The sequence below is a fragment of the Lemur catta genome, chromosome 12, assembly GCF_020740605.2.
Source record: "Lemur catta isolate mLemCat1 chromosome 12, mLemCat1.pri, whole genome shotgun sequence".
Lineage (NCBI taxonomy): Eukaryota > Metazoa > Chordata > Mammalia > Primates > Lemuridae > Lemur > Lemur catta.
The window spans coordinates 41,420,837-41,442,346 of NC_059139.1; the positions used below are offsets into that span (position 1 = coordinate 41,420,837).

Genomic DNA, 21,510 nt, shown 5'->3' on the forward strand with positions numbered 1-21,510 from the left:
ATTTAAAAAAATACCATTTTAATAGCATCAAAATTATGAAAAACTAAGGGGATGAATTTGACAAAAGATGTGTAAGATCTATATGCTGAAAACCAAATATCAGTGAGGCAAAATTTTTTAAATACCAAATAAATGAAGACTTAATAAATGCAAAGATTACATAGTGCTCATGGATCTGCATTCAGACTAAGTACGGTAAAGATGTCAATTCTCCCCAGATGAACCTATAAATTCAGGGAAATTTTAATCAGAAGTCCTGCAAGCTTTTTATGGGGTAGGATGACAAGCCAATTCTAAATTTATATGAAAATGTGAAACAATTTTGGAAAAAAAAAAGTTAGACAACTCATACTACTTGATTTCAACACTTATTATAAAGTTTCAGTAAAAAATACAATGTGGTATTGGCCTACAGACAGAAACACAGACCAAAGGAAAAGATATATCCAAGGTACAGAATGGAGAACAGAGTCCAGAAATAGATACACATATATATGGTCATTAATTTTCAATAAAGGTGAAAAGGAAATTCAAAAGAAAAAGGATAGTTTTTTCAACAATTACTGCTGGAACAATTAGTATGCATATGAAGAAAACGACCTTTTTCCAATAATTCATACCATATATAAACATTAACTCAAAATGGATCATAGACTTTGCATGAAACCTAAAATTTTAAAACTAGAACAGAAAACATACAAAATCTTTGTGACCTGGAGTTGGGCAAATAGTTCTCAGATTTAAACATAAACCTTAAAGAAAAACTTCATAAAATGGAGTTAATCAAATTCAAAATTTATATTTTCTAAAAGATACCATTAAGAAAATGAATAGACAAGTGTGCAGGAAAGAGTTAACTCAGCAGGCCCAGGTTAGGAAAACTTTGCACATTATCAAGAAAGGCTGGTAATTAGGGTCAGCTCCCAGAAAATGAACTCTAAGCCCTTGGAATTATTCTGCTTAATAAAGAATGTTTATATTATGCCTAGAGCCTTTGGGTCACATGGCACCAGTTTGATTAGGGAGTTTATCCTAACTATATGATCTGTGGTGAATGCACTTTTACTCTGGGGGCTGGAGTCTGAATAGTTAAAGGCAGTCACAAAGGTGCTGCATGCAACATGTGACTGACTCCCAGTAAAAACCCTGGACAACAGTCTTGATAGAGCTTCCCTGGTTGATAACTCATTGCATGAATTGTCACACATAGAAGCCAGGAAAATTAAGTAAATCATGCAACTCTACTGGGAAAGAACTCCTGTTAGATTATCCTACGTTCATTTTAATGTGTCCTCTCACTTTGATAAACTGCAACCAAGCATACAATAGTTCTTCTGAATCCCTGTGAGCCTATTCCACAAATCATTGAGCCTGAGGGTGGTCTTAGGGAAAACCCTAACACAACTAGCATCACAAATGAGATTTACTATAATGACTCCTGCTAGCTGAAATATGGTAGGAAAAGGAAGGAGCACAGGATGAACGATGAACTTTGATGCCTGATGGTTACTGAGTCACCAATGGTATAAGACAACAGCTGAGCTATGATAAGTTACTGAAGGTATGAATTACCAGTGAAATTTAAAAATGATAGAACCAAATTCCATAGAACTGGCTCACTGAATACACAAGGAAATGTAAACTAATGAGAAGCAAGCTAAATATACACTCCCTTTCTTATTTTTAGCTCTAATAGTTAAAATGGAAGTAGTGTTGGGGCAAATACTGACACTGCATCAAGTCTGGATTTTGGCCAGTCTAAGCTACAGGTGTTAGCCTAAGGACTGCTACCAAAGGGAAAAATTATACTAAGTCATCATGACATGGATCATTTTAAATTCACTATATTGGAAATTTGGTAGACCTTTTCAATGTAAAGAATCATTATCTTTCATTCTGAGAAAAATGTTCATGTGTAATTTATTTCTTCCCTTCCATTTGTTAATATTCTACAACTTCTAATATTCAAATTTCATAATTCTACTCTGGTTTTCTTTTTTCTATTGTTCCAATTTTCCTTTTCTTTCCTTCCTGACCTATTCTTTGGTTTCCATGGCTATAATTACCAACTTTTTGTGTGTGTTTTCATTTCAGCTATCATGTTTTCATTTATAAGGGCTCTCTCTTGTTCTCTGCTTCTTTTAAAAAGTAACAGCTTTTTTAAGATGTAATTCACATAACATACAATTCACCCAGTTAAAGTGTACAAGTCAATGGTTTTTAGTATATTCATAAGAATTATGCAAACATCACTATAGTCGATTTTGGGACATTTTCACCACCCAAAAAAGAAATCCTGTCAGTAGTATCCTTTCCAAACAGCCAGCCTTATGTAACAAGCAATCTACTTTCTGTATCTATAGATTTGCCTATTATGAACATTTCATATAAATGGAATCATACAATATGTGGTTGCTATAGTTTGAATGTGTTTCCCAAAAGTTCGCATTGGAAGCTTTGTCATTGTAGTGGTGTTAAGAGGTGAGGTCTATGGGAGGTGATTGGGTCTTGAGGGCTCTGCCTTCATGAATTGATTAATGTCATTATTGGGGGAGTGGGTTAGTTATTATGGGAGTCCAGCCCCCTTTTCCTGCCTGTCTCTCATGGTCACTTCTGCCTTCACTCCTCCACCATGTTATAACACAGCAAGAAGGTTTTCCTTCACCAGATGCCAGCACTATTCTCTTAATTTTCCCAGCCTCCAGAAGTATGATGTGAATGAACTTCCTTTCTTTATAAATTACAGTTTGTGGTATTGTCGTATAGCAGCAGAAAATAGACTAGGGCCGTGTTCCTTTGTGACTGGTTTCTTTTAATCAGCATAATGTTTTCAAAGTACATCCATATTTTAGCATATTATCAGTACTTCATTTCTTTTTATTGTTATATAATGTGCCACTGTATGGATATATCACATTTTATTCATTCATTAATCAGTAGATGATATTTGAGTCTTTTCCCCTTTTTGCCTATTAAGAAAAATGATGCTATGAACATTCATGTGCAACTTTTTGTATGGACACATACATGTTTTCATTTCTCTTAGGTATATTATATGTAGGAATGAAACTGCTGGGTCATGTAGTAATTCTTTCATCTTTTGAGGAACTTTCAGACTGTTTCCCAAAATGGCTATACCATTTTACATTCCCACCAGTAGTATATTAGTGTCCTAATTTCTCTACATCTTCACCAGCACATTATTGCCTGTTTTTTATTACAGCCATCCTAGGGAGTGTAACACGGTCCTTTTTAAAAATTGGCATTCTGTTTTTTCTTATCCCTTGGAAGGTATTATTTCTTTAAATTTTAATTTGTCCCCTGAATTATCTCTCCTTGGGGTTCATCTTAGTTCAATTGTTTGGATTTCAATTGTTTTGGAGGCATTTCACAGATGTTTATGATCCTTTTCTGGACATTCATATTTAAAACTCAAATATTTACTGAGAACTCTGTTTATGAATGGGGCTTTTTGATGTGTGGCCACCCTGCTTTTTCAGTAGGGACCCTCATATATTATTACTTATGGATATTTTCTCTTGGGTCATTTTGTTTACCCAGAGATTATTGTATCTTTTTTCTGAGGCTAGTTTATACCAGACAGGCCCTCTGCAGACAGGGAAAGGGAAGGAACCGGTAGTTCCACCATGCAGCATAAAACTGTTAACCTAATCTTTCTGACTTTTGACCTGCATGCCACTCCTACTAACACCCAATCTGGTGTTCCTGAGTCGAGAGGCTCACTAGTTTAATGTTTTCTCCCTACCATATACTTCTAGTTTTCAGGTGTGTGGGTAAAAGGTTGGCTGCTTGATCGTAAGAGAGTTACCTAAGAAGGTCTAAACATCTATATTCTGACTTTAAAAGAATCTCATTTTTAGCTCCATACTTGAATTCTGAATTTTGCAGTACCAGGTTCCTTCTGTAAACCAAAAATAAAATCCTGAGCTGGGACCCCAGAAAAACCTTAAAACTGAGCTCCTGGCCATGAAGGGAAGGGAGGTCAGACATGCCCCTTATACTCTCCTCCTTTTGGAGTTTAGACACACCAGCATTAATGTTAAAATAGAGGTCATAAGACTAACAAAACGCATTTTTTGTGGCAATAAGATACTAAATGAAAACAAAACCTAAGACCATGCAAGCCAAAGGTTAAGTAAGGCCTTACAAACCATAAAATCTCATTGAGTTTTTTTACCAACCTGGTATGATATGGCTTACTTTCCAACCTCACTGTGACATGGCATCACATGATAGCAGACTCCCTTATCTTAACTCAAGCATTCCTTTCTACAGACTCTCAAGTCCTTAGACAAAACTTTATTTCTTAAACCAATTACAAATCAAAGAATCCTTGAACCCACCTATAACCTGTAAGCCCTGGCTTTGAGATGTCCTGCCTTTTAGGAACGATCATATATACCTTCCAGGTATTTATTTCTGATTTTACCTGCAATTCCTATTTCCATGAATGTATAAAGTCAAACTGTAACCTGACTGCCTTGCTCTCAGGAGCTCTTGAGAATGCAAAGCTCTGGGCCTCAGTCACTCATATTAGGCTGAAAATAAACCTCTTTAAATTATTTTACAGAGTTTAGTTTTTACTCATAACATTTCAAATTCTAAGCCTTTCTTCAATTCTGTGGGGCAGACAATCTCTCTTTTCATTAGTATTTCTGTCTCTAGGCACACAGATACTTATGTCTTTCCATGCTCTACATCCTTGTTAAAATTTTTGTTTGCTTTTATCTTCTTGTCTATATTTTGACCTTATAGACTGAAATTTTAAAAACATGCTATTATTGACATTTGTGTTACATTTTGAGAAGGTGTCATAGTCCCTAGGCCCCCAAAACTCATGTCTTTTTCACCCCAAAAATCTTACCTTATTCTAGCATCAACTCAAAAGTCTTAAGTCTAAAATCTAAGCTAAATATTATGTAAATCAGATTCAAAGTACAATTTATTCTGAAGCAAACTGATCTCCAGCTGTGAACTTGTAAAATCAAATTTGTTATGTGTTTCTAGAATACAATGGTGGGACAGACATAGGAAAGACATTCCCATTTCAAAAGGGAGAAACAGAAAAAAAGACAGGGGTAACTGGTCCCAAGTTAGTACAAAACACAACAGGGTAAACAACAGTAAATCTTAAGGTCCTAGAATAATATATGGCTCAATGCTATCTTCCAGGCCCACCAGGGGTGGTGGCCATGCCCCTGCAGCTTTGCCTGGCAGGGGTTAGGCCTCCATAGCCCAGGGCATCCCTGCCCTTGCAAGTTGGCCAGATGGCCCCACAGTAGCTCTCTGTCTGGGCTTCACTCATACAGCATCTCTGTGCCTGAACACCATGTGTCTCCTGGGCTGAGGTCACAAGACTAAGTCTCTTCTGGGAGGCTCATTCCTTTGAAACCTAGGTGGAGCCAGACATGCCCCCTGGATTGTGCACTCTACAGGCTAGAAGAGATTTCACCCTCCAGAGGGAAGACCACTGCAGCCCACACCATACCTGGGCACACTGAAGCTGTACTTGGAGCAGCTAAACAATGTAAAGTCTGAGTGTAGGGAGTAGAGGCCACAATGTGAGGCTGGGCAGTGTGTCCTGAAGTCCTGTAGGCTCCTGTTTTCCTTACGTTGCATTCTTTAACAGCTCCTAGCTTCAGTTGAGATTGCTGATTAATCTCCTTATCAGATGGTCATTTGTCCACGTCCTTCAAGTTCTTTCCTCAAAAAGCTTCCTCATTCTTTACAATATGGATAAGCTAAGAATTTTTAAAATCTCAGGACTGGAGCTGGTCACTGGAAAGGCCAAGGCCTGATTAGATAATTGGGACTTTCAGCCCCATCCCTCAACCTCCAGGAGAAGGGCTGACGGAAAAGGTGATCATCAATGGCCAATGATTTAACCAATCACGTCTATATAATGAAGCTTCCATAAAAACTCAAAAGGACAAAGTTTGGGGAACTTCTAGATAGCCTGTACCTGTGCAGGTTCCTAGAGGATGGCACACCCAGAGATGGCATGGAAGCTCCATGCCCCTTTCACCATGACTTGCCCTATGTATCTCTTCCATCTGGCTGTTCGTCTGTAACCTCTTTGTAATATCATTTATAATAAATGAGTAAATTTAAGTGTTTCCCTGATTTTTGTGAGCTGCTCTAACAAATTAATCAAACCCAAGGAGGGGATCATGGGAACCCCTGATTCATAGCCAGTCAGAAATATAGGTGACAATCTACTGCTTGCAACTGACATCTGAAGTGGAGACGCAGTCATGTGGGACTGAGCCCTCAACCTGTGGGATCTGATGCTACCTCCAGATAGGTAGTGTCAGAAATGAATTGAATTAGAGAACACCCAGTTGGTGTTCACTGGAGAATCATCTACTGTACAATCTGTCAGAGACTTAGCTGTTGGTGAAAAGAAATCCCCATGCATTTTGGTGACCCAAGGTATTATACTGTATTGAGTGCAGAGACAAAATAGGAAAAACACTTTAGTTTTTTCCTTTACAGCCTTAGAAACCTGTTCCTGCTTTCTATCGGAAACCTCATCCAAATGGCCTTTTTGGTGCATATTTCTACTAACATTCTTTTCAAGGTTACTCAGGTATTCTCTAAGAAGATTGAAGCTTTCTCTACAGCCCTTATTATCTTTCTGAGTCCTCACCAGAATTGCCTTTAAAGGTCTACTCATAGCAATGTAGGCTTTCTCTAGCACACACTTCAAAATTCTTCCAGCTTCTATCTGTTACTCAGTTCCAAAGCTGCTTCCACATTTTTGGGTATTTGTTATAGCACCAATTCTCTGTCATAGTCTGTTCAGGCTGCTATAACAAAATATATTAGACAAGGCAGCTTACAAAAAATAGAAATTTATTTCTCACAATTCTGGAGGCTGGGAAACCCAAGATTCAATGTCTGGCAAGGGTCTTCTTCCTCATAGATGGTACCCAATACCTGTGTCCTCACATGATGAAAGGGGAGAAGTTTGGTCTTTTCAGTGACTTTTAAGAGCATTAATCTCATTTATAATGGCTCTACACTCAGGACCTAATCACTTCCCAAAGGTCCTACCTCCTAATACTATCACACAGAAAATTAGATTTCAGAATATAAATTTTGGGGGGACACAAATAGAAGGAGAGATGCATGTGTGTGGCCATTTAGCTATGATAACATATTGCTTTTATTATGAAATTTAATCAACTAAAAACTAGCTATGAGATCAAGGTTTACATATTAATCATTAACTTTAGTAATAGTTCTGATATAAAAATTGAGTTTAAAATTCAAATATTTAAAAATATTTTGTTCCATAAAATGTAATTAAAATAAAAACAGAAAATTTAAAATGGTTGTAGAGTAGTCTCATCTATGCCATGAATTTATCTAAAATAGCTTTAGCTATAAATTAGTTGGGGTTACCACAAATTCCTTATGTGACTTACCTCTTCTTTTGCTAATGTTACCAAAACATCTTCAGTCAGGGGAATTACTACAAAAACAAAACAAAACACAATTATACATATGTTTAGTTAATTCTCAGAAATTAAGAATTTGATCCAAGTGACACCAAAGACAAGAAAAAAAATCAAGAATTTGATTTTGTGATTTTCTAAGATAACCCTTTTCCTGTCCATTTATTTTTATTCATTTATTTTTTGAGACAGGGTCTCACTCTGTAGCCTATGCTAGAGTGCAGCAGCAGCATTACAGCTCACTGCAGCCTCCAATTCCTGGGCTCAAGCAATTCTCCTGCTTCAGCCTCCCAAGTAGCTGGGACTACAGGTACAGGCCACTACACCTGGCTAATTTTTTTTAATTATTATTTTTTATAAAGATGATGTCTCACTATAGCCCAGGCTGGTTTCGAACTCCTGGCCTCAAGCAATCCTCCCACCTCAGCCTCCAAAAGTGCTAGGATTACAAGTATCAAGCCACTGTGCCAGCCTCCTTCTCCATTTATATATTACACAATTTCTTGTGAAATGTGTGCAGTTTTTATAAAATTATTTTTAATTAACATCTGTGTAGATATAACGAACTGTATTTTAGATAAATCTTTATCACATTTATGTACTTTGTTTTTAGTGCCTTTTTATCCTGTTGTTTTTCCAAACTCTCAAAAGCAAAGTTAACAATCAACAGTATTCCTCAAATATTCTTCTCTGTAGTCATATGATCATATGTATACAAACATATTTATGTATATGTACACACATATATACATGCACATACATATACATAAAAGGGTTATTATTTATTTATTTATTTTTAGCAAAAGAAGTTTATTCTATCATACCTTCCACGTTAGTACAAATCTTGAAAGATGGTAGGCTGGTCTCCAAAGAAATTAGGATATAGACAAGTAAGCTTTATTTTTCATAAAAAATATATTTTATGATTTATCCTAAGTTTTATACATATAATTACATATAATTAAATATTATATATAAAATTTTGAAAGCAACGTTAAAAATAACAGAAAAAGGAAAACCATCAAATTAACATAACTTCTAATTTGCCTTTCTACTCTTTTTTTTAAATGTAATCTTTTATTTTTTCTAACTATCAAAAAACATATGCACTCTAAAAAATCAACATAATTCAGAAATATATAATACAAAGGGCATTTGTCAAATCCAGTCTCTTCATGTACATATTTCCATGCTTGTAATTGTACTATACATAAATTTTATATGTTGCTTTTTGGGCTTATTAAATCATAAGCCTTTTTTCTACATTGCTACATGGTCTTTATTTATTTATTTTTTTTATTTCAGCTTATTATGGGGGTACAAAAGCTCAGGTTATATATATATACCTGAGGGTTATTATTTTTATCATTGCTGGTTTTACAACAATGGGATCATATCATACATATTATTCTCATCTTGCTTTCACACAACAAAATCCCTATGGAAACCATTTCTATTCATTTGGTATAAATCTAATTCATAATTTTTAATGTTTGTATAATATTACAGAGAGTGAACAAACCATAACGTACTAATTCCCCTACTGACTGAACATTAATGTTGTCACTAATTTTTCAGTACAGCAAACAAGGAAGCAGTAAGCATAGTTTTATTATGCCTTTAGATATTGGTGTTTTCATTTCCATGGAAGAGATTCCCAGAAATGGAATTACACAGAATAAAATGTGCAGTTTGAATTTTAATAGAGGATGTCAGATTCCTTTCTAGAAACATTTATATGAGCACTAAAGAAAAAACAGGAAAAGATATTTTAAACTGTTCTAAAATTTTTGTCAGTCTGAGGAGAAGTGAATTTTTAATTTTATACAGCAAAATTTAAGAAGTGTTCAATCCTTAAATTAGAAAAATTTCCTTTCCTAATCAAGTGCTATTTGAAAATTCTTAAATGATATGCTACTGAAAACTTTCAAAGGTATCTGTTATTCTAGAGAGTCTTCTAACAGGAAACAGGTTTTTACACGTACTTCATATATAGGCTTTATAGTAGAACTGGTATAGGCAGCTCCAGGATGGCTACTAAATGATTTTAATAAATGCAATGAGAACAGTTTAACGATACAAAGTTTAAAAAAATCTCCCTCTTGGCCAGGCGTGGTGGTTCACGCCTATAATCCTAGCACTCTGAGAGGCTGAGGTGGGTGGATCACTTCAGGTCAGGACTTTGAGACCAGCCCCAGCTGGACTCTGTCTCTACTAAAAATAGAAAAAATTAGCATGCTGGTAGTCCCAGCTACTCAAGAGGCTTAGGCAGGAGGATTACTTGAGCAGATTCATCAGAGAAATCACTATTTATGGCAACTATAGCCTTATGAAATATATTTCTTAAATAAGAGTTGAGAGTTAAGATTAATCCTTGATCCATGGGCTGTAGAATGGATGTTGTGTTAGCAGGCATGAAAACAAAACTAATCTCCTTGAATATCTCCATCAGAACTCAAAGTGACCAGATACATTGTCACTGAGCAGTAAGTACTACTTTTAAGAGTGGGTTTAAAATATTCAGCAAACCATACTGTAAATAGATGTGCTACCATCCAGGCTTTGTATTTCCATTTACAGAGCACAGGCAGAGTAGATTTAGTATAATTCATAAGGGTCTAGGACTGCTGGAATGGTAAATTAGCATTGGCTTCAACTTGAGGTCACCAGCAGCATTATTAGCCCCTAACAAGAGAGTCAGCCTATCCTTTGAGGCTAGGTATTTACTTCTCTCTAGGTGTTAAAGTCCTAGATGGTATCTTCTGCCAAGAAGCTATTTTGTCTACATTGAAAATCTGTTATTGAGTATAGCCATCTCTATTGATGATCTTAGCTAGATCTTCTGGATAACTTGTTGCAGCTTCTACATCAGTACTTGCTGGTTCATCTTGTATTTTTATGTTATGGAGATGGCTTCTTTCCTGAAACCTCATGAACTGACCTCTGCTAGTTTCAGACTTTTCTTCTACAGCTTCCTCATCTCTCTCAGCCTTCATAGAATTGAACAGAGCTAGGGTTTTTTTCTGGATTAGGCTTTGGTTTAAGGGAATGTTATGGCTGGTTTGATCTTCTATCCAGACCACTAAAACTTTCTCCGTATCAGCAAAAAGGGTGCTTCACTTTCTTATCAGTTTTGCCTTCATTGTATTAGCACTTTTAATATTCTTCAAGAATTTTTCCTTTGTATTCACAACTTGGCTGACTGTTTGGTGCCAGAGTCCTAGCTTTTGGCCTCTCAGTGTGTCTTCCTCATGAAGCTTATGCATTTCTAGCTTTTGATTTAAAATGAGAGATGTGCAACTCTTTCTTTCATGTGAATACTTAGAAGCCACTGCAGGTTTATTAATTGTCCTAATTTCAGTAGTCTTGTATCTTAAGGAATAGGGAGGCCCGAAGAGAGGGAGAGAGATGGGAATGACTGGTCAGTGGAGCAGTCAAAATACACACAACATTTATTGATTAAGTTTGCTGTTTTATATGGGCATGGTTTGTGGTTCCTCAAAACAATTACAATAACAATCATAGATCATCATAATTTAAAAGTTTGAGATATTGTGAGAATTACCAAAATGTGACACATAGACATGAAGTGAGTGCATGCTGTTGAAAAAATGGCACCAACAGACTTACTCAATACAGGGTCGCCACAAATCTTCAATTTAAAATCGCAATATCTGCAAAGTGTAATAAAGCGAGGTATGTCTATATAGACATGCATATTGCATATAGAAACTTAAGCTTTCATAATAAAAAAAATTTACTCTTTGAGTATTACAACAACAAATTTTTACATCGTCTTCTATTTCACAACTAAAGGCAAAAACACAGTTGGCACCAGTTGCACAACACAAGAGATAGCATATGAACTATTTGGTCCTTTTGTAAATAAGTATCTAAAATAAAGTAACTTTTCTCATCCACTAGGAAAGTTTCATTCATTAAGAAACAAATTATTAAATTATCACATATACCCCAAAACTATAAACATTTATTATGTATGTCTCAATAAAAAATAAAGTAAAAAAAAGGGAAGGTTACATTTAAAAAAGAAAAGAAACAATTCACCATTTCTACTGAGCATGAAGATAAAATGATGACTGTAATAAGGTCTCCATAATCAAGATTATTATAATCTAATGTAAAACAGATGTTTATCTATAATAAAATTAGTGCAAAATAATACATAGAAAGAAAAAAAATGGAGTGGCTTCTTAATATCAATAGAATTTAGGCAATTTTAAGAAAGTCAAATGGATCTTGCAATTCTTGTGATCATTAAATTAATTTGCCATTAATTTGTTTACGAAAATACAAATCTAAAAATAACAATCTTACTTTCAGGGGTTTCTTTTTGCCATTGTCTGAGTTCAGCGGTCAAACATTTCACTTGCATAATTAATAATGATAGCTAAATAAAAAGAATGAGAAAATAAAGTCATTTCCTGTGGAATATTCATAGCTATTCAAAGAGAATATAAACATTCTTAGTACTTTAATATTCATTCCTAACATAAATGGCAAAATAGCCACCTCTAACCTATAAAAGATTATCACCACAAACAGAATTCTGCTTTAAACCATGCTAATTGTAACTCATAAACTGCCTGTTATAGCAGTAATATAGTATTAAAAAATGGAAATTCTTTACCACTCAAAGAATTTAAGTATATTATATTTATTTCCTAAGTAAATGTACCTTAAAATAAAAAAGGATGGTATTCTTGCCAACATTTTTTAGACACATTCCTTCAAATGTGTTCTTTTTCTTCCCTATGCCCTTTCAGAAAAATTATAACTGTTTTTAGCTAAGTAGCTAAAAATAAATTTTAACACATATACAAAGATAATTATAAAAGGAGATTGGCTCCACAAGCCACATATAAAAACCAGGTTTACTAAGTAATAGTTTGTAAACTGTGTACCCCTTGGCCAAAGATAAATTAGGGTGAGCATATTTTTGGTATCAGGAGATTCCACTCATTTTACTTTTGATAATTACAAATCTACAGGAAAATCTGTTGACTGATTGGATCATAAAATTAAATTCTATGTGGGTTTAAAGTTAAATTTCAGAATGATTTTAGTCTTCCATGTATAGTTCTTATTGGTACTCAGATCAAAATTTCACATTTCAAAAATGCAGTGGGGATTACTGCAGTATTTACACTATAAGGACACCAAGTACCATCTTCTACAACCCACAATAGTTCAAACACCCTGTTCCGTATCAAAAATTGCTTGTTAAAATATATCAGAAAAAAATAAACCTAAAATCTCTTTTAAAGCTTTATATGATTATATAAAAATGTATTTACATGTATTTGAAATATTTACCAAAGAAAAGTTTAACTTTTTCCACAGATAAGGATGTGAAAAAGATTTTTGTGAACTGTATATAAAGCAATTTATAAATATTATTACTAGGAAAGGACAATAAATTTTTAGAAAGTATTTAAACTAGGCAAAACTATCATAATGATAAGGAATCCATACCACTTCTACTCATATTAGGTTGAAACATGAAATTTATAGGTTAAAAATTCATCTTTAACCTACAAAAAACAGTAATTTCATATAGTTTAACCACATACTATATTGATGAAACACAGCTTTTAGCTTGCCAAAGCCCAGTAAGGCAACATCTAAATATTTCTTTTCTAGCTATAAAATTAAACACTTTCAAAAAGAAAATAACAGTAGTATTTCTAAAGTAATTTAAACACAAAAATTTGAAAACTCCTCCTATTTTCTCAGTTAAAATATCTAACTTCTTGCTTCAGAAAGTGGATTGAGTTTCAATATTGAGGGGGTTGTTTTGGGGTTTTTCTTTTTTTTGAGGCAAAGTCTCACTCTGTCGGCTAGGTTAAGAGTAAAGTAGCATTATCATAGCTCACTGCAACCTAAAACTTCTGGGCTCAATCAATCTTTTGCCTGAGCCTCCTGAGTATCTAGGACTACAGGTGCATGCCACTGCACACTTTACTGTGCCTAGCCCAATATTGAAGTTTTAAAGTTAACGGATATGGAGAAGAGTTAACAAACCAGACCTGAGACTGCCATCTCAGGCCTGCTTACAAGATGGGCCCATCACTGGCGTATGAGAACCTGGATTTCAAAATGGTTCCCACCAAACAAACCAATAAAAACAGCTCTGTGTGTCTACAACATTTATGCAAAGAATATGGTTTATGCCAAACACCTGCTTTCCTTCTAATAGTCTGATATTTTAGTACTTGCTAGGCAGAGGGTGCCTATTTGATCAGCTCCTACCCAAAACATTGGGCACTAGGTTTCTAATGAGGTTCCCTGGTAGATAACATTTCATACATGTCACAACTCTTTGCTGAGAGAATTAAGCAGGTCCTATGTGACTCCACTGAGAGAGGACTCCTGAAAGTTTGTGCGTGGTTTCCTCTGAACTTCAGCCCATGCTCTTTTTCAGTCTGCTGATTTTATGCTGTATCCTTTCACTGTAATAAATCTCACCCATGAGTACAATATACACTTAGTCCTGAGGATCATCAAACCTGTGAGTGATAGTGGGGACACTAAACACAGTGGGAAACCACATATTTGTGGATTTTTTGGATATTGTTATTGAACTATGTCAGGACACTGCAGGTTTTCAACTATGTAAGCAGTCTCCTCAATGCCAGTATTTGCCTGACTGCATGAAAATCATTCAGGAAGCTTATAGGACAAATCTCTATTGGTGATTCTGATTCAGTAGATCTCAAGTTCTACAATGTGGGAACCACATTTTCCAAGGAAAACCAGGTGATAATTTACCTACTCCATAACACTCTTCCAAACACAATATTCAATTTTACCTTGTACTACATAGATGTATATTTATTGATAGATTTCAAATTTTTTATGGATACAAAAGATGACTTAATTCTTTATCACCAACTTTTAGATTGTGGATCTGGTATAACGAGCATTTCCAAAAGTAACATGAGTTTTCCCCTTCTTTGTCTCTCTTTCTCATTTTTTATTATCATTAAACTGATGGACTTTTATTTTTTCATATTGTTATAATCAATCCAAGCCATTATTCTTCATGATACCAAATCTGGACAGCAATAGCACCTTCAAATTGGTTCTTCTGTCTTTTGACATGCAACCGCCAGTTTGGGGGAACTTCCTTGGAGTCATCTATATATTTTGCTTTGATCTTAGGATCTTTATCAATCAAATGTTTTTAGTTTTTTATATGGTGAAATACATCTAACTTTTCTAATGTCTAGATTTCTTTAAGCCAGAAGTCTCCCCCCATACCCAGTTTCCACAAATATTCTCCTAACTTATCTTGCAAGATTTTTTTGATAATCCATCAGGAATTTATGTTGTACAGGTTGAGCATCCCAAATCTGAAATGCTCCAAAATCTGAAACTTTTTATGCACCCACATGACACTCTAAAGAAATGCTCACTGGAGCATTTCAGATTTTGGATTTTTAGATTTAGGAAGTTCCAACCATAAGTACAGGCAAATATTCCAAAATTCAAAAAAATTCAAAAACTGAAATACTTTTGGTCCCAAGCATTTCAGATAAGGTCCCAATCTATATATGCTGAAAGATAGAGCTCCAATTTTATTTTCTTCCACAGAGATACTTAGTTGTAGCAATATCAATTTAGTAACTAATTCATCCCTTTCTCACAGATTTGAATTATCATCGTTGTCATACAGCCATCCCCCTTATTTGCAGCTTTGCTTTCCACAGTTTCAGTTATGTGCAAGCAATCTCAGTCTGAAAATAGTACATCAATAAGATTTTTGAGAGAGACAGAGAAATTACATTCACATAACTTATATTACAGTATTTTGTTATAACTGTTCTATTTTATCATTGTTGGTAATCTGTTACTGTTCCTAATTTATAAACTAAACTTTATCATAGGTATTATGCATAGGAAAAGAACATATATAGGATTCACTACTAGCCATGGTTTCAGGAATCCACTAGGGGTCTAGAAACATATTCCCTGTGGATAAGGGGACTACTGTACAGTTGATCCTTGAACATCAGTTTGAACTGCATGAGTCCACTGATACATGGATTTTGTTCTGCTTCTGCCACCTGAGAGACCAAGACCAACCCCTCCTCCTCCTCCTCAGCATACTCAACATGAAGATGACTAGGATGAAGACCTTCCTGATGATCCACTTCCTCCTAATGAATAGTAAATATATTTTCTCTTCCTTATGATGTCCCTTTTTTTTTTTTCTTTGAGACAGAGTCTTGCTCTGTTGCCTGGGCTAGAGTGAGTGCCGTGGCGTCAGCCTAGCTCACAGCAACCTCAAACTCCTGGGCTCAAGCAATCCTCCTGTCTCAGCCTCCCGAGTAGCTGGGACTACAGGCATGCACCACCATACCCAGCTAATTTTTTCTATATATATTTTTAGTTGGCCAGATCATTTCTTTCTATTTTTAGTAGAGACAGGGTCTCGCTCTTGCTCAGGCTGGTCTCGAACTCCTGACCTCGAGCGATCCACCCGCCTCGGCCTCCCAGAGTGCTAGGATTACAGGCGTGAGCCACCGCGACCAGCCCTTTGATGTTCTTAATCACATTTTCTTTCTCTAGCTTACTTTATTGGAAAACTACATTATATAATGCACATATAAAATGTGTTAATCGACTATTTATGTTTTTGGTAAGGTCCATAGTAGACTGTTAGTAGTTAAGTTTTTGGGAGTCAAGGTAGGCTAGGCATGGTGGCTTATGCCTATAATCCCAGTGCTTTGGGAGGCTGAGGTGGGAGGATGGCTTAAGGCCAGGAGTTCAAGACCAGCCTAGGCAACATAGTGAGATCTTGTCTCTACAAAAAATTTAAAAATTAGCTGGGTGTGATGGCATGCACTTGTAGTCCTAGCTACAAGCTGAGGCCAAGGCAGGAGGATGGAGGATTACATGACCCCAGGAGTTCAAGGTCACAGTGAGCTACAATTGCGCCACTGCACTCCAGCCTGGGTGACAGAGTGAGACCCTAGCTCTACAAAAAAAAAAAGTTAAACTCAGATTTTCAACTACACGGGAGGTCAGAACCCCTAACCCCCATGTTGTTCAAGGGTCAACTGTATTTTAATTCTTAATCTGTTCCACTGATCCAATGATCTATTCCTAAACCAATTCTAAAATTCTCTGATTATTATAATGGATATCTTAATTCTTTTTTTAACCCTACAGTAAAGTCAATTAAGATTCCACACAGATAGTAAAATATTTGTGGCTATTATACCCAGCACAAAGTAGAAGAGTCTTTGTTCTAGTTTTTAACAAAGCATCACGGCCGGGCGCGGTGGCTCACGCCTGTAATCCTAGCTCTGGGAAGCCGAGGCGGGTGGATCGCTCGAGGTCAGGAGTTCGAGACCAGCCTGAGCAAGAGTGAGACCCCGTCTCTACTAAAAATAGAAAGAAATTATCTGGCCAACTAAAAATATATATACAAAAAAAATTAGCCGGGCATGGTGGCTCATGCCTGTAGTCCCAGCTACTCGGGAGGCTGAGGCAGTAGGATCGCTTAAGCCCAGGAGTCTGAGGTTGCTGTGAGCTAGGCTGATGCCACGGCACTCACTCTAGCCCGGGCAACAAAGTGAGACTCTGTCTCAAAAAAAAAAAAAAAAACAAAGCATCACAATAGCAACCAATGAGCAATGCACTCAGATCTTAAATGTATCTATGGCTCTTAAAAGACAAATAATAAATAATAAAGAAAATGTTCTCTTATTTATACCGACTTGTTACAAAAAGTTTTGCAGAAAGAGTAAGCAGTTTTCCAACTGACTAAGCATACAGGTATTAACAAACCTATTAAATTTGGGATAAATATAGACAGATATACTTATTTTTCAAAATACAATGAATTCTACTTATCTAATTTTATGAAGAAAAAAAAGATTCATACCTGAGCATTTGAATCAGTGAGTGTCTTGGTTCCAGTAAGTGATAATTTATTCTGATACTTGATTTAAAAAGTAAGAAAAAAAGCAAGTCACACATCATAACCCACAGACAATTCCCTTCCCTTCCAATTTTGTACCAGTCCAATGTAATACTCCTAAAAATAATATATAAATATCTGATTTAAGAAAAAACTTTGTTCAAATTCCTTACTTTCTAAGCAAGAGGATTAAGAAGGCAGCCAAAAAGGCCCAAGGTGAATACATCAAAGGGAAAAGAAGATGCTAGAATGAAGTAAAAAGAACTAAACTAATAGCTAGGGTTAATTAAAAATCAGATTAATGGAAAAATAGGAGGTAAGAGAATAAGAGGGAAAAGCACTATAGAAAAGTAACAAAATAGGTAAGACTACAGTTAAGATTCTAAGAAAATAAAGCCTTCAGGAGACACTGATTCTATGTCATTAAAAAAATCCGAAATTATTAATGATTATCTATGAGAGGTTAAAATATGGATAATTTGAATGGTATTTGTGCTCATTTCTAGTTGCAGTATAATTCTAGGAAATTTTTAAGTTATTTTTAAATCTAAATTTCTATACTGAAAAAATACCAAAAGCAAAAAAAATTATATAAATTATCTTGAAAATACATTAATGATATAAAGTACCAAGGATTTGTGACAAAAATAATTTTAAGAAAAGAAGAAAATCCCCCTTATCTGCCTTACTCTGAAACTTTACTGGGAAGAATAGAATCCTAAAATGTCTGTGGCCTATATCACACATTATATTACTTAAGTAGAACAAATTTTTACCAGCGTACTGTAGTGTACCAAAAGCAGCTCCATCCGACTAACCCAGAAAATATACACACATTTCAAACTCAACATTTTCTAAATTAATTCATGTTTTCACTCATAATTGCGTGTTCTTCTCACTTCTATATTCTCTATTTTAGGTAATAACCCACCAACTACCCAATGGCCCAAAGCAGGAAGCTGAAACTAATCATATTTCCCTCCCATTTCATATCAATGAACTTCTAAGTCCTTTTGGTCCTACCTCCTTAATATCTCCTGAATCCATTTTTCAGTTTGCAATGACAGTATTTAGGCCTTCATTACTTTTTACCAGGACTACTATTAGAGTTTCCTAAATGCTCTATCTGTAGTCTCATTCTTCTGTATTCCATTTTCTTCAAAGGCACCACAATCATTTTCCCAGCTGCATATCTATTAATAGATCATGTCACTTTCATACTTAAAAACCTTTAATGGCTCCACAAAGGACACACTCAACAAAATCTTTCATGTTCTTGCCTGATAACCTCTCCAGTCTTACTCCAGAAGTCCTCCTTCTTCTAATTTACATTCTACTCAGAATTCTCTAACTCTCCCAATTTTTACAAACTATTTTCTTCCTGCTTGGTGTATCTCTCCACCTTTCACAGGCTAACTCGTACTTATCCTTTAGAAATGAAATCAGTAATTACCTATTTTAGAAAGCTATCCTTGATCCCTTCAGCCTGAGTTTAGTACTCCTCCTAAGTGTAGTCTTTACACTTCTACCATAATACTTCTAATATTGTATTACAACCTGATATAATGGCTGTTGCTTCTGTAAGATGATAGTTTCCTGAGGGGAGAGACTTCCATAATTTTTTCTCTTTCTATAGCTCATCTAGTATAATTTTCTTAAATGAATACTTATAGATCTAAAAACTACATAAATATTTATCATACATAATGGCTTTAATAAACTAGCATAATCATTTCTTTCCCACATCTAATTATTATTGAAATTGATTTAAACCTTATTTAGTGATGAGTACACTCAAAGCCCAGATCTCACTATTATATATCCATGTAACAATACTGTACTTGTAACTCCTAAATATATTCAATATAAAAAGAAAACAAAATCTTAATTATTACTTCTATCTTTTGGTACTTACTTCTTCCATATCTTTCCATATTTCTTCACATTTTTTAACAAGTTCTTCTTCAGTATCTGTAATATCTCCCACATCTGTAGTACTATCTGGATCTAGATCTTGCTGATTCACTGACATGTTCTTTGTGATTTTCTTAGCTTTATGATAAAAAAACTAAAGTAAAAACTAATTATTATATTTGTTCATTCAACAACATTTGTTGAACACTTACTACCTTCTAGATACTCATCTAGGCACTAAGGAGATAGCAGTGAACACAATAGAAAAAAAATCCCTCCTACCATGAAGCTTACTCTAGTTAAGGAAAACAGACAATAAACCAAAAAATAAAATATATACATATACATACTTACATATATATATATACACACACACACACAAACATACACGTATATACACGTGTGTGTGTATATGTACACACAACACACACTATAGTATATCAAAAGATTTGTAAGTGTCAAGGAGAAATGCAAGGCAAGGAAGAAACATAGGGAATGTTAGGGCAGGGACAATATAATTTTAAATAAAGTGGTCATATAAGGTCACTAAGAAGTTGACAAAGGAGTAAAAAGACATGAAGGAGATAAGGAAATGATCTATGAGGATATAGAGAGAAAGAGGCTCCAGGCAGAGGGAACTGCAAGTGTAAAGGCCTTCGGGCAGGAATATGACTGTCATGTTCCTAGAGCAGTGAAGCAGCCAGTGTGACTACAACAGATTAAATAGGGCAGAGAGTAGAAAATAAAGTCAGAGAGACAATAGAAGTAAGATCATGTGGGCTTTGGAGGTCATTTTAAGGACTTAGGCTGAGACGATAATCAATTAGTAGAGTTTTAAGCACAGGAATGACATCAATTGAATTACATTTTAACAGTACAACTCTAGTTAACTACAGCCAGTAAGGAATGAAGTAGGAAAACCAGTCAGAAAGCTATTGAAATAATCCAACCAAGACGTAGAGCAGAATTATATTGATAGAGAAAGTACAAAATGTCCAGTTCCGGGTATATTTTCAAGATAGAGGGCCAGGCGAGGTGGCCCATGCCTGTAATCCTAGCACTCCCGGAGGCGGAGGCCAGAGGATCAATTGAAGTCAGGAGAGTTCAAGACCAGCCTAAGTAAGAATGAAACCCATCTCTACTAAAAATAGAAAAAATTAGCCAGGCATAATAGCTCACCCCTGTAGTCCCAGCTACTTGGGAGGCTGAGACAGGAGGATAGCCTGAGCCCAGGAGACTGAGGTTGCTGTGAGGTAGGCTGAGGCCACGGCACTCTAGCCAGGGCAACAGAGTGAGACTCCTTCTTAAAAAAAAAAAAAAAAGAAAGAAATTAGCTGGACAACTAAAAATATATAGAAAAAAATTAGCCTGGCATGGTAGCGCATGCCTGTAGTCCCAGCTACTCGGGAGGCTGAGGCAGGAGGATCGCTTGAGCCCAGGAGTTTGAGGTTGCTGTGAGCTAGGCTGACGCCACGGCACTCACTCTAGCCCGGGCAACAGAGTGAGACTCTGTCTCAAAAAAAAAAAAAATTGATGAAGAAGTCTACCCCACAACATCAAATGCACACTAGAATAAATAACCCCCCAAATATTTTTATTTATATGGAACTTACAAATTTTATATTGCTTAATCAATAACTTGTTAACAAAGAAGTTTTACAGAAAATCCAAATAGATGGAAAGATATGACATGTTCATAGATTGGAAGATTCATATTGTAATGCTGTTAATTCTCCCCAAATTGATCTACTGAACCTTAATAAAAATCTCCTAAAAGTTTTTGTTTGTTTTTGTAGAACTTAATAAGCAAATTCTAAAATCTATATGAAGTACAAAGGGCCAAAAACAGCTAAGATCCTCATGAAAAATAAGATGGGAGGACTTACCCTACCAGATACTAAATTTATTATATAACAATACTAATTACGACAGTGTAGAATTGGCATATGAATAGGCCAATCGAACAATGGAACACAATACAAAGCCTTTCTTGACCGACTAGACTCACATATGTATGGACACATGACATATGACAGAGATGACAATGTAAATCAAGGAGAAAGAATAATCCAAATAGAACCATATTTTATACACAGTACTGCTTTTTTTCCATGTATATTTCAGCCTATATAACTCTCCCTCATTCTTTTTAATAAAATGAATAGT

At 35.4% G+C, this 21,510-nt stretch overlaps 1 protein-coding gene across 2 annotated transcripts in view; it reads right to left on the reverse strand.

The window, feature by feature from the left end:
* CENPK (centromere protein K) overlaps nt 1-21,510 on the reverse strand; it is a 31,107-nt gene that overhangs the window by 8,847 nt on the left and 750 nt on the right. For both annotated transcript variants that reach the window (XM_045566296.1, XM_045566297.1), the window contains exons 2-5: nt 19,346-19,498; nt 17,395-17,451; nt 11,817-11,889; nt 7,452-7,498 (exon numbers count right to left, since the gene is read on the reverse strand). In XM_045566296.1, coding sequence (XP_045422252.1) covers nt 7,452-7,498; nt 11,817-11,889; nt 17,395-17,451; nt 19,346-19,462 — 294 coding nt within the window. In that variant the 5' untranslated portion in view covers nt 19,463-19,498. The remainder of the gene's footprint in view (nt 1-7,451; nt 7,499-11,816; nt 11,890-17,394; nt 17,452-19,345; nt 19,499-21,510) is intronic.